Source organism: Thamnophis sirtalis, unplaced genomic scaffold, assembly GCF_051295495.1.
Source record: "Thamnophis sirtalis isolate CommonGarterSnake01/CBP01778 unplaced genomic scaffold, rThaSir2_p1.2 scaffold_2, whole genome shotgun sequence".
NCBI classification, from domain to species: Eukaryota; Metazoa; Chordata; class Lepidosauria; order Squamata; family Natricidae; genus Thamnophis; species Thamnophis sirtalis.
In genome coordinates this window covers 88475266-88489115 of record NW_028261382.1, presented here as the reverse complement: position 1 = coordinate 88489115, position 13850 = coordinate 88475266, and the positions used below count along the sequence as shown (strand labels likewise).

General features: G+C 42.5%; 1 protein-coding gene across 2 annotated transcripts in view; it reads left to right on the top strand.

Annotated features, from left to right (window-relative positions):
• KIRREL3 (kirre like nephrin family adhesion molecule 3) overlaps positions 1-13850 on the top strand; it is a 781414-nt gene that overhangs the window by 689954 nt on the left and 77610 nt on the right. For both annotated transcript variants that reach the window (XM_087706343.1, XM_087706345.1), the window contains exons 8-10: positions 442-590; positions 1792-1919; positions 9840-9966. In XM_087706343.1, the coding sequence (XP_087562469.1) occupies positions 442-590; positions 1792-1919; positions 9840-9966 (404 nt within the window). The remainder of the gene's footprint in view (positions 1-441; positions 591-1791; positions 1920-9839; positions 9967-13850) is intronic.

Below are 13850 nucleotides of genomic sequence, written 5' to 3'. Positions count from 1 at the left end.
TCGCACCAATGGCTGGCCTGATCTTGTTCCACGGTGGAAGAAAGCCAGGATATAAACTTCCCAAATGAAATAAATAATTTGTGTGCCATGGGTGCCTTTCTTTGCTGATCCAGTAGTTTTACACTTATCTATAATTTAAAACAAAGCAAGGATTGACTGAATGGCTGATCCAGCAATTTTCTCCTTCTCCCTGCAAGTGACTAAAAATGTTTTTGTTGACACGTAGAAAATTACTGGAGGAACTTGGTATTTTACATGAGTTCCATATTGCAATTTATTCCTGTGCATAGGACTTCTGCAGTATCTAACATCCAGCTTCATCTCTGTTTATCTTCTGTTGTGTTTTTAATCTCTGGCCTTATCTTCTTCCATAAAGGTGAAGTTTGATTTCTCCATGTACATCATCTTAACCCTGGTGTTTTCTTTGTCGTTACTCCACAGGTGGGCCAAAAAGGGCCACATTATAAAGGAAGCATCAAGTGATGCTTATGAGACCATTGTTGACTTCACCTATTTCTTTGAACCCATCTCTTGTGAGGTGACCAATGCTCTGGGCAGTACCAACATCAGCAGAACGGTCGATGTCTATTGTAAGTATGGCTCAGCTGCTGATCTACTAGAACTGTAGAAAGAATAGATCAGACACCCAGCCCTTGCTTATCAATGGTGACCGAGTGGAGCAAGTGGCCAGTTTTAAGTTTCTGGGTGTTATCATAAAAGAGGACCTGATCTGGGGCAACTCACATTACAGCCCTGGTCAAAAGGGCCCAGCAGAGATTATTATACTACCTGAGACTTCTCAGGAAACAACTGAATGAAAAACTGCTGGTGGCCTTCTACTGCTGCACCATAGAGAGTATTTTAATTTACTTCACCCATGTATGGTTTGCCAATTGCTCAATGGCAGATAGGACAGGGCTCCACAGGGTTAACGTCATTGCCCAGAAGATCATAGGTTGCCCTCTCCCCTCTTTGGAAGAGCTTTATAGCTCCCGCTGCCTTAAGAAAGTTCAAAGCATTCTTAAAGATCCATCTCATCCTGGGCACCCTTTTTTTTTAACTATTACCATCTGGCAGACGGTACAGGACAATAAAAACAAGGCCAAATAGGCTGAAAAACAGAACAGTAACTATATTGAATTGTACTGTATAGTGCGAAATTGATGCAATATCAGGGGTTTTCAATTCAATTGTATGGAATGCGAAGGTTGTGTGTTTCTGTTTGATTTTTATAGCTATAATGTACACCGAAGATGGCACTTAATTTCATTGTACGATGTGCAATGACAATAAGTAAATTAAACTAAACTAAACATTGCCCAACACACTTAACACCTTGTGTTGGATTGGGGGGGGGGGGGTGTTGCAGGGAAAAACTGGCCATGGGGATGCAACTTTTTAAAAGAAGCATTAAAGCTTATTTTAAAAAATGAGATAGTCTGATTTAAAAAAAAAATAACAAAGTCAGAAAATGAGAGCCGTGTGCCAAAAATAGTTGATCCTAATAACAATAATTTCCCTAATCCACAAAAGCAAGAATAATTCATTCAAAATCAGTGCTTGAGCTGTGATGTTTATTTGGGGTTCTTTCTTTTTCATATTTGCTGTGATGACTATTTTAAATTTGAGAGGCTAGCCCAGTGTTTCTCAACGTTGGCAACTTGAAGATGTCCGGACTTCAACTCCCAGAATTCTGGGAGTTGAAGTCCAGACATCTTCAAGTTGCCAACGTTGAGAAATACTGGGTTAGCCTGTCCTGCAACAATGATTATTATTTTTTAAACATTTCAGTTGGGCCACGCATGATGACAGAACCACAGTCTCTTCTTGTGGATCTTGGATCCGATGCCGTATTTAATTGTGCCTGGATTGGAAACCCATCTCTGACCATCGTTTGGATGAAGAGGGGCTCTGGTGTGGTAAGAATGATGGGCAGTGCTGCTCAAAATTGGCCAGATGTTTGAGGATGGGTTCCACGCTTATTGATGCCTTGCTGGTCTACCACTCCCCTTGAACCTTCTTACTCTTAATCTTTGTGTCAGGGAAAGTCTCCGTAACTTTATCAAAAAGGCACGTGACTTTCAATATGTAGAGTATTTTTAAAACATTCAACTCCTCTTCCGTGATCTAAAGGAGGAAAGGAAAGTCCCAAAGAGACTAGCTGTGTTTTGATTCATTACTGGTGGGATTCCACCTTCTATGGAGAGGAGAAGCTTCACACTCTAGATAGAATGGACCTGAAAGGGACCTCAGTGGTCTTCTAGTCCAGCCCCATGCTCAAGCGGGAGAACCTATACCATTTCAGATAAGTGACTGTCTAGTCTCTTCTTAAAAATGGAGCATCCACAACTTCTGAAGGCAACTTCTGTTCCACTGGCTAAGTGTCCTCCTTGTTAGGAAGTTTCTCCTTAATTCCAGGTTGCTTCTCTCCTTGATTAGTTCCCATCCATTGTTTCTTGTCCTGCCCTCAGGTGCTTTGGAGAATGTAGACCTGCAGGGTTGATTTGCAAGCTGAGCCCTAGGGAATTGCAGGAAAGGAAATCATCCTTGGGATTGGAATAGAGAAGCCTATTCTGCTCCACCTGGGTTCTCCACTGACCTATGGAGACTTCTTCAAGACACGTCCATCCTACAAAGTAGACCAGACTGAGATATGAATGCTTGATAAGTCAGGACTGCCTTTATTGTTACAGCTACAGAAAGAGAATTGTGCAAACCTTGGTGTGCTTCCTCCTGCCTGGCTTTCTCTTCATGTGAAATAGGGGCTCATCTGAAATGTTTTCTCAAGTTATTTTCTTGGCCAGGACTCCAGTCCCTCTTATCTGACTATTGCCTTAGCAGCAGCAATTCCTCCTGTCCTTCAAGGGCATTCCCTATGCTCCCTACAACAATGTCAGAGTATATTCATAGACTGGAATAGGCAACAAGGTCAGCCAATGAATAGACATGGCAACTGGGTCAGCCAATGAGGGCTGTTTGGAAACTGAAACAGTATTTGCTGGAGACAGCTAGGAGCCTGGATGTGTCTTAGTTTAGAATAGAATAGAATAGAATAGAATAGAATAGAATAGAATAGAATAGAATAGAATAGAATAGAATAGAATAGAATAGAATAGAATAGAATAGAATAGAATAGAATAGAATAGAATTATTTGTATGCCGCCCTTCTCCGGGAGGACTCAGGGCGGCGAACAATTCAAGGGGGGAAAAGGGGAACATAAAAAACAAAATACAAATAATAAAAGTAAACAACAGTCGCACAACCATACATGTCGAGAGGGGAGGGAACTCATCACCCCCAGGCCTGCCGGCAAAGCCAGGTTTTGACGGCTTTTCGGAAGGCCTGGAGAGAGGTGAGGGTCCGAATCCCTGCGGGGAGTTCATTCCAGAGGGCCGGAGCTGCCACAGAGAAGGCCCTCCCCCGGGTAGTAGCCAGGTGGCATTGGCTGGTAGATGGCACCCGGAGGAGGCCAACCCTGTGAGATCTAATGGGTCTGTGGGAGGTAATTGGCAGCAGGCAGTCTCTCAAGTACCCAGATCCAATACCATGAAGGGCTTTATAAGTTACGACTAGCACCTTGAAGCGTATCCGGAGACTGATCGGTAACCAGTGCAGCTCGCGGAGGATAGGTGTAATGTGGGTGTACTGAGGTGCACCCACAATCGCTCGCGCGGCTGCGTTCTGGACGAGTTGAAGTCTCCGAACACTCTTCAAGGGCTGCCCCATGTAGAGCACATTGCAGTTTAACTTCAGTGTTAAAGCTAAAACTAGTCTGAGTTCTGAACTGAAACTGGGAACTGTTCTCTCTTGTGCTTCTGTTTGCTTCTACTCTCTACCACGTTGGAAGAACCACTCTTGTATTGTGTATATGCCTCATGCATTATATGCATATAAAGAAATTAATGAATCCTGCTGAATCAATTACATGTGTGTGCTTTCTGGATTTGATTGCTGCAACAAACTCTGACAAACAGCCTACCTTTCTTTAATGGCTAAAGGGGTGGAAGGAAAGCCCAAATCATCCAGCAACATCCTGCTTTAGTAAGAGTCTTCTTGAGCAATCAAGCCAAGGAAGGGATGGTATATCATCCTAAACTAGACTACTAGGCAATGATAGTCACCCGAGTTGAATTGGAAGGTCCTTATAGTTAAATTAAGAGAAGCAGAAAGGTTTGACTATGCAGAGGTCGGGAAGGTTGATTTATGTAACTGGCCTAATACAAATGGAAAGGACAGGTTTCCATGGCATTCACAGCTCTTGGCGCATTTCTGCTTGCAAAGGGCAGCTTCACAAAATAGCCCTAATAGAAACTGAACAGATTCCCATTATGAGCAACATCCAGGTTAACTAAAGGCCAAAGCCTCATTTAATCTCTTTGTGGCAGGTGAAGCTTTTGTAAACTATCACTACAATACAGACTCATTGTGAGCAGCCCAAGCTAAGGCGGAGATTTGCTCTGGAGCTTCTTCTCTACTTAGGATGATGGATGTCCTTGTAATCATTTTACAGCCACAGAGTCCAAAGATGTCTTGCATATCTTAGTGGCTGTACCTGTCTGTCCATCCATTTGTCTGTCTGTCTGTCATCTATTATCTTTCTTTTGTCTATCTCCACCCATCTATCCATTACTATCTATCTATCCTCTTTGTATCTATCTTTCTACCTGTCATCTATCATCCCCCCATTCATCCATCCATCCATCTGTCTGTTTCTTTCTATCTATCTATCTATCTATCTATCTATCTATCTATCTATCTATCTATCTATCTATCTATCTATCCACTGTATGTATGTATGTATGTATGTATGTATCTATCTATCTATCTATCTATCTATCTATCTATCTATCTATCTATCTATCTATCATCTATCTATCTATCTATCTATCTATCTATGTATCTATACACTGTATGTATGCATGTATGTATGTATGTATCCATCCATCCATCCATCCATCCATCCATCCATCCATCCATCCATCCATCCATCCATCTATCTATCTATCTATCTATCTATCTATCTATACACTGTATGTATGTATGTATATATGTATGTATGTATCTATCTATCTATCTATCTTCTATCTATCATCTATCATCTATCATCTATCTATCTATCTATCTATCTATCTATCTATCTATCTATCTATCTATCTATCTATCTATCTATCTATACACTGTATGTATGTATGTATGTATCTATCTATCTATCTATCTATCTATCTATCTATACACTGTATGTATGTATGTATGTATGTATGTATCTATCTATCTATCTATCTATCTATCTTCTATCTATCATCTATCTATCTATCTATCTATCTATCTATCTATCTATCTATCTATCTATCTATACACTGTATGTATGTATATATGTATCTATCTATCTATCTATCTATCTTCTATCTATCATCTATCATCTATCTATCTATCTATCTATCTATCTATTTATCTATCTATACACTGTATGTATGTATGCATGTATGTACGTATGTATCCATCCATCCATCATCCATCCATCCATCTATCTATCTATCTATCATAAAAACAGAGCAGTTATATTCCCTTAAAAATAATGTCCTTTGACAGAGTCAGTCAGCTGCAGAGGAGCAGCTATTTTACACTATAATCAAGTGCTGGAAAAACATGAATATATTTATCAGCTTCAGTGAAGAATAGATGGAATCCAGAATTTCATTTTTCTTTTATAAATAAACTGGCATATTAATAGACGTCCTTCAGCGGGATTAAATTTATGTCCTTTCGGAGCAATAGAATCCGCCTTCTGTATGTACAGGGCCCAAAAGAATGGTGGCTAGCAGCCTAATCCTCCCCATATACAATTTGAAGCCTATGCTGTCCACATGCATGATTGCAACAAGGATGCCATTGGTCAGGAACACTGATAAAAAACTCACCACATTACATATTTTTTGCATAGACGCAGGATACAGATTTGAATAAGGGATCACTGTGTGGAACCTGCCACCCTCCATTCCCACAATGCTCACACACATAAGGGTCAGCCTTAACTGGGGTCTCAATATAGGAACCTGTCCTCCATCTCAGAGCTTTAGTATACCTTGTTGGAAGATACAAAAGAGCAGCAGAGATTCTCAAACAACTTCCCAATTATCTGTTTCTTGATCTTAAGGAGTCAGATATTAAACTTCCTTGCAGTCTGTATTCCACTTCCATAAAAATATCTCTGGCCATTGCCCTCCCCCCACCTCCATTAATTCCACACACAAAAATTAGCATCCGTTGATGCATTCCCTCCTCTCTCTGTTTTCTTAAAGTGGCCTTGGACAGATCAAATTAGAAGTCAGTTGAAGAACCACAAAACAGTGGTTAATGCAGCAGGCTAAAAAACCAGGAAACTGTGAATTCTAATCCTCTTTTAGATATGAAACAGCTGGGAGACTTCGGGCTAGTCCCTGTCTCTCAGCCCAATTCACTTCACAGGGTTATTTTTGTGGAAAGGAGGAGGAGGAGGAGGAGGAGGAGGAGGAGGAGGAGGAGGAGGAGGAGGAGGAGGAGGAGACTAGTTACGTTCACCAACTTGAGTTATTTATAAAAATAATAAAGGTGGAATAAAAACATTACAATAAAAAATAAAAAAAGAGAAGAAACCCCTATGATTTCAAGTGTGGCCAGAACTGTCATATTATTAGCTCTAATAATCCATATAACAAAGGAACAAACAGCTTCAGCTATTCTTCAGTCTTCAGCCAGTCTTGCAACCTCCCAGGATGTTCTTCGTATCCACTTTGGATGTTCTTTTGTATCCTGCTTTTTCCTTCGACTTCTTTGCCATCCCTACCCATCTGGGTCAGCACCTACGGAAGGTGGAAAGGGGCCCATGGTCCTTCCCTTTGAGCCCCCCACCTATTGCCGCTGCCACCCCCATTGCTGGCCCTCGGCTCATCTGCACTCCCGAACAGATTGCTTTCCATGAGTTTCACTCCGAGCATCTAAAAGAAACAAGCCAAAACATGCTTTCGATTGCAATCCTTTCCCAGTCTCGCTGGTTTTGATATAAGATGCCTTTGCAATGTATCTTTCACTACTGCTAAAGGCATTTATGTGTTTTGCTAAATATCAGTGTAAACTCCCCATCTGTGCAGCGGAGTTGGCTCTATGATCAGACACTCAACGGTGCCAGATACAAAACATGCTGGGGTATATTTACAGAGCAAAGAGACACCAGAAAGGCAAAAAAAAGAACCAGGCCCAATGGGAAGCTGTCCAAATTTCCACCGGAGAAAGAGAGCAGATGTTCCAGCTTCCTCTGTCCAGACAGGTGAAGGGAGCTCACCGCCCAGTATGCAGATCCTAGCAGACGGGCTTTAATGCCTGTCTATTTGAGCTGCAGATCTGCCCTGACAGCTCCCAGTTCTACAGACGGGAAATTAGCCATTGCAAATTTCCAGAAGCAATTAGAAGAAGTTGACTCTTAAAAGGGCATATTTGTTTTAGCCTCATCATATTTCCAAATATCACCGGAGTTCACGTTTTGCTGACTGGGCTGCATGAAAATTCCCTACTTCAGCATTTAAGAAGTTTTAATAAAATGGTTGATTGCACCAGTGTGGGTTATAGGGCAGGATGGCTAGCCGTGCGGATGCTAGAAGGGCCAAAGCATCTGGAAAAGGAGCAGAGCTATATGACACGGAGCTGATTTTCATGATACTTTTGTAATAGGGTGGCTGTGACCTCAAAATAGCAATGCCTCTGCCTGGAAATATAATGTGGAAAAAAAAAATACTGGAGAATTTCTAGACATTAGCTGGGATACAGTCCAGACTTCAAAAACAAAGTTTTCATTGACACAATAGCTTTAGGAATTTGGCCTTCTCGCCTCCCATCTACAAAATAGCGGGCGGCTCAGTGGCTAAGACGTTGAGCTTGTCAATCAGAAAGGTCGGCAGTTCAGCGGTTCAAATCCCTAGCATCGCATAACAGAGTGAGCTCCCGTTACTTGTCCCAGCTTCTGCCAACCTAGCAGTTCGAAAGCATGTAAAAAATGCAAGTAGAAAAATAGGAGCCACCTTTGGTGGGAAGGTAACAGCGTTCCAAGCATCTTTGGCGTTTAGTCATGCCGGCCACATGACCACGGAGACGTCTTCAGACAGCGCTGGCTCTTCGGCTTTGAAACGGAGATGAGCACTGCCCCCTAGAGTCTGGAATGACTAGCACATATGTGCGAGGGGAACCTTTGCATTTACCTTTAGGATACAGTACAGACAGTGGTGGGATTCACCCAGTTTGCACCACTCCGGGAGAACTGGTTGTTACATTTCTGAGCAGTTTACTGAACTGGTTGTTGGAAGAAACCATTAGGGCAGAGAACCAGTTGTTAAATTATTTGAATCCCACCACTGAGTCCAGACCTTGAAAATAAAATGTTCATTGACACAATAACTTTAGGAATTTGGCCTTCTCGCCTCCATCTACAAAATAGCGGGGGGAGGGATACCATTTGCAATTTTTACAGATTCAAAAATGCTTCCTTCTTTCTGACATGTTTTATTTCCCTTGTGCAGCTGCCTGGGCTCTCCCATTGAGGAGGTTAACCCTCCAAAAATTCTTTAACTTATATTTGCTGTTGAGTGTTGTAGTTCCACTACTTATGGTTTATCCAATTTCTCAGGGAAAGAAGGAGGAGGCATTAGAATACTTGGGCAATCCGTGATATGAAGAAGCCCTAATAATAACTGAACTTGCCCAGAAGTTGCAAAAAATTAAATATCTCCTGCATGAGAGGATGGGGGAATAGAAAGGGAAATCACAGCTCACTGACATTCTGAACGGCACTTAACACTCCAATATTTTATTATACAGGTAGTCCTTGGATTACGACCACAATTGAGCCCAAAATTTCTGTTGCTAAGTGAGACAGTTGCTAAGTAAATTTTGCCCCAATTTTTACTATTTTTCTTGCCACCGTTGTTAAAGTGAATAACTGCAGCGGCTAGGTTAGTGACACGGTTGTTAAATGAATGTGGCTTCCACATTGAGGTTGCTTGTCGGAAAGTTGCAAAAAGTGATCACATGATCCCAGGGCACTGCAACCGTCATGAATATGAACTAGTTGCCAAACACCCAAATTTTGATCACGTGACCATGGGGATGCTGCAACGGTTGCAAGTGTGGAAAACGATCCTGTCACTTTTTTTCGGTGATGTTGTAACCTAGAATGACTACTAAATGAACTGTTGTAAGTCGAGGACCACCTGCATATAAAGCCTTGGTTATTCCAAGCCACCGAATGCTTTGCCAGCTTTCTGCGGAATGATGCTTGTGATCAGCATTTGGGATGCTGCCGACAGAGGCTAACCCTTGGATGCAGCTGTCTGAATGGTTGGGCAAACTGGAAAGAGGCAGGAACAGATGGGGCAAACTAGAATGGAGCCAGGTAATACAGTGAAGGCCTAGCCAGGATGAGACCCAAGCTAGGCTACAGATGGCTGACTGGGATGGGGAGATAACTCAGAATGAAGGACTACCTTTCCATGCCAAAAGTTCAAATTCAGGTGCCTCTGTTAGCATAGATATCGCCTAACTGGCTGGACTTGGTGGTTGGTTCCCATGCTTGGCTAAGACACAATGGGGTTTGTTGGCTTGCTTGTTGAACTGTATCAGGACGTGAATGAATGCCCATGAACTGCTTGTGATTTGTAAACCATAGTTTCTGGCATAGGGCGATGTGTGCCTGATACATTATGTTTAAAACAAACTAGGACTTAGCCCAGTGCCTGAATCCTTCTTGAACATTGAGTTGGCAATCTTCTTGCTTTCAGATCTGTCTCCTGGAACAAACTCTCTTCTTTTTCAGGTCCTGAGCAACGAGAACACGCTTACATTGAAAAATGTGCACCAAGAAGATGCTGGGAAGTATGTGTGCCGTGCTGTGGTCCCTCGTGTGGGTGCAGGAGAGCGAGAGGTGTCTCTGACCGTCAACGGTACTTACCATTTTAATGTCCCCACTGTCATTCCTCTGAATCAGAGGTGGGCAATTATAGAAACTTTATGGAACTGCGGACTTCAACTCCCAGAATTCCTGAGCCAGCCATAGTTGGCTCAGGGATTCTGGAAGTTGAAGTCCACAAGTTGTAAAGTTGTCAGAGTGGCCCACCGTTGCTCTGGATAGTCATTTTCTCAGTTCAATGTATGGTTGTTAAACTAAACCTTAGTCCACCGTGGCACAGATACACAACATTCAAAGGCCAACGCCTTCACTGAGATGGTCAACAAGGAGCTACACTCCCAACAGATGGAGCCAGGGTTAAGATCCGCAGCTACTATGAACTAGCTTTTGATTTGATGCCGTGAATATCATTAATCCCACGAGTTTAGTAATTCTCACATTCCAAATTACAAATCAAGGGGAATTTTTGGGACCATGCCAAAGAGTGGAGAGCAGGGGACACAACTGGGCTTGGGCTTCAGATTTGCCCCAGTGCCTTTTGGACTTATTGATTCTGGGGAAACATGCTGTTTTATCTCAGGCCAAAAATTGACTCAGCCCGCAGGTTAAGGTAAAGAATATGAAAGTGATAGAAAACCGCACAGCTCCTTACTCTTTCCCTGTGCTACTCTGGATTTTTAAGCCATTGGATTTGAGGAAAGAGGACTGCTTATCTTTGGAGTGGGGAGACAAAATATAACGTTACTCTCCCCACCCCTTTTTCTCTCTCCAAGACTGTTTATTACCTTCCATGCAAGAAACTCCCGTCAAAATTCATTGGCTGGTCTGGATTGCATTTAATTTTGAATGCAGAGCTGGCTGAAAGGAGGCATCCTAGAAACCTTAGCTAGGCCATCCTTAAAAACAAACAAATAAATAAACTAATCCCTCTGCCTCCCCGCTCTCTCTCTCTTATCTCAGGCTTACTTTTTCCCCCTGTTTGCCTTATGGAACGATCTCCCCGTGGAGATCCCCCTGCTGCGATTTAATTATAATTTAAATAGCTTGTAGAAACCAAAGTGATACATTGGATGAAAACAAAGAACTTGCTCCTTTCCCCACACCTTTGTTTCTGACATAATCACACCTCTCCTCTCCGCCCCCCCCAAAAAAACTAAAAAGAAGTAAATTATGAAAGCATTGGTTTTAAAGCAACTTACTTGATTGTTTCGGAATAATTCCTCGCAGAGAAAAGTGATAAGGGGCTGAATAAGCACAGAATTATCTCCTCTGGTTTTCTTCTATTTTCAGAACTACCTGGGTGCTTCCAATAACCTCCTCCCGTCCCCCCAAAATGAGGGGAAAGAAGAGAGCAAAGAGAAATAGTAGGGGGAAATAGCCCCCTGACCTTCATTATTACCTATCAGTACCACATTGCTAAGTTAACATTTTTGTAGTGCCCAATGGCACAAGGTCACCTAAGATGAAAATTGGTTCCCAAAAGGCTGCAGTATGTCTTAAGTAGACCAGAAAGAGAGCAGAAGGGGAGAAGTCACTACAAATAAGGAGTACAAGGTTATGTGGGAATCATACAACCGAGTATAAATATAACTTTTCTATTTTGGTTAGGCTCGATTGTATATTTTGCTAGCCCTCTGTTGGTTTCGGTTGGCTCAATCCTGATAACGCTCCATGTCACTTGTGAAATTCATTCTTTTTACTTCCGGTTCTGGGGGGGGGGGCTTGGTGGGCATGGTGTGGCTTGGTGGGCAGGGCTTGGTGGGCGTGGCAGGAGGATGATACTGCAAAATCTTCATTCCACCCGACTCTGGTGCCAGCCAGAGGCGGCGTTTGCCGGTTTTCCAAACTACTCAAAATTTACGCTACCAGTTCTCCAGAACCTGCTGGATTTCACCCCTGCTCCATGTGTATTTTGGTGGACTGTTATTCCAAGTGTGCATCTTGGTAGGAACCTTGGAAGAAATGCTTGCAAGAATATATATGGACTATCTACTTTTTTTTTTTTGTACATTTCACCCAAGAAGTGTTATTTTACTGCAACGTTTCCATAATGCAACATTTCCATAATGCGGTTTTCTCTGCACCTGTCTTTTCGTAAATGAAGATGCCTCAAAAATGCTAGAACCAGGATGCTTCCAGCTGCATAGATGCAACCAAGTTATGCTACTGGGGGTCATGTTTGCTAATTGAGAAAATCTTGCGATGGGCAAGGTATTTTTTTAATTCATGTGGAAAGGACCGGAATTTCCCTGCAGGTTTTTGCTAGGGAGAGATTTTAGTTTTGTTGTAAGTTTCCATTTTCAACCTATATTAAGTCTAGTCTAAGACTTACCCCAAATTTTATGCCAGCAAAATTATGCAGTATTATGGAAGGCAATAGCAGTAGACTTATAGCAATAGCAGTAGACTTATATACTGCTTCATAGGGCTTTAAGCCCTCTCTAAGCGGTTTACAGAGAGTCAGCATATTGCCCCCAACAACAATCTGGGTCCTCATTTTACCCACCTCGGAAGGATGGAAGGCTGAGTCAACCCTGAGCCGGTGAGATTTGAACCGCTGAACTGCTGATCTAGCAGTCAGCTGAAGTAGCCTGAAGTGCTGCATTTAACCACCGCGCCACCTCGGCACACTTTGAAGACTTCAAGCATGGGGTTGGATGCTGGAGGTGGCTGCAGAACTTCTGGTTTTCCACCCTTCCTTTAAAGAATGAAGAGATGGCTTCACTTAGTGACAAGGCCCGTGTTTTGAAAGTAGTCCACCACATCAGTCAAGATGTTATTGGTGCTAAACTTGACATATATTAAGAAAAATATCTCATGTTGGCCAAATTTCACATAGCTTATTGATGTCCAACAGTCCTGAAACTCACCCTTAAATCTTAAAGGTAAAAGTTCCCCTGGCACATATGTACTAGTTGTTCCTGACTCTAGGGGGCAGTGTTTATCTTTGTTTCAAAGCCAAAGAGCCAGCGCTCTCCAAAGACATCTCTGTGGTCATGTGACCAGCATGACTCAATGCCGAAGGCGCATGGAACTCTGTTACCTTCCCACCAATGGTGTTCCCTATTTTTTCCTCTTGCATTTTTACATGCTTTCACACTTGCTAGGTTGGCAGAAGCTGGGACAAGTAATGGGAGCTCACTCCGTTAGGTGGCGCTAGGGATTCGAATCGCCGAGCTGCCGACCTTTCTGATCGACAAGCTCAGCATCTTACCCACTGAGCCACCACGTCCCTACTTAAATCTTAAGACCATATAAAATACTGAATTCTGAATACAGCTTGCATATATTGCTTAAAAGAATCCCAGATACCATCAAGTCCTCAAAAGTCAGCCGATGAAGCCATTAGGACCCACAATTTAATTCCTGTCCACCATGGCCAGCTCAAGAAGAAACTTCGCTCCTGCGCAATTCCACAAATGTTGTTTTCTTTTCTCCTCCACTCCCTTTCTGCAAACAACAAAGGGCCTTTAATCCTTCTCCTTTATCCCCATCAATTAGGATTGCCCATTGCCTTTATGTGTAAGAAAATCCTTTCCCCAGATGGAAATAAAAGAAATCTTGACATCTTATAAGAAATCCATTTTGATGCAAGCTTCTGCCAATCCAGATAAACAGTGCAGGGGGGTGGGGAGCAGGTGGGGGGAGACCCTTGATATTTGCCAGTAAGAAAGATATTATTGTGCGCTGCCCAGATGTAATAATAAGGATAAATGTCTATTGCCAGGAAGGATAGCTAGAACGCAATCAATTTGCTGCCAAGCATCCTTTCCACTGATAATTCTTCCCCTGTTTATATCCTGCATGTTAGACAGTGATGTTAATAAAGGAAACCTCCACAAACAATCCAAGCTAATGCACAGAAGGAAGAAAAACTGAGAATTGCCCCAGCAGTACAGAAGCAAGAATCGAGGAAGC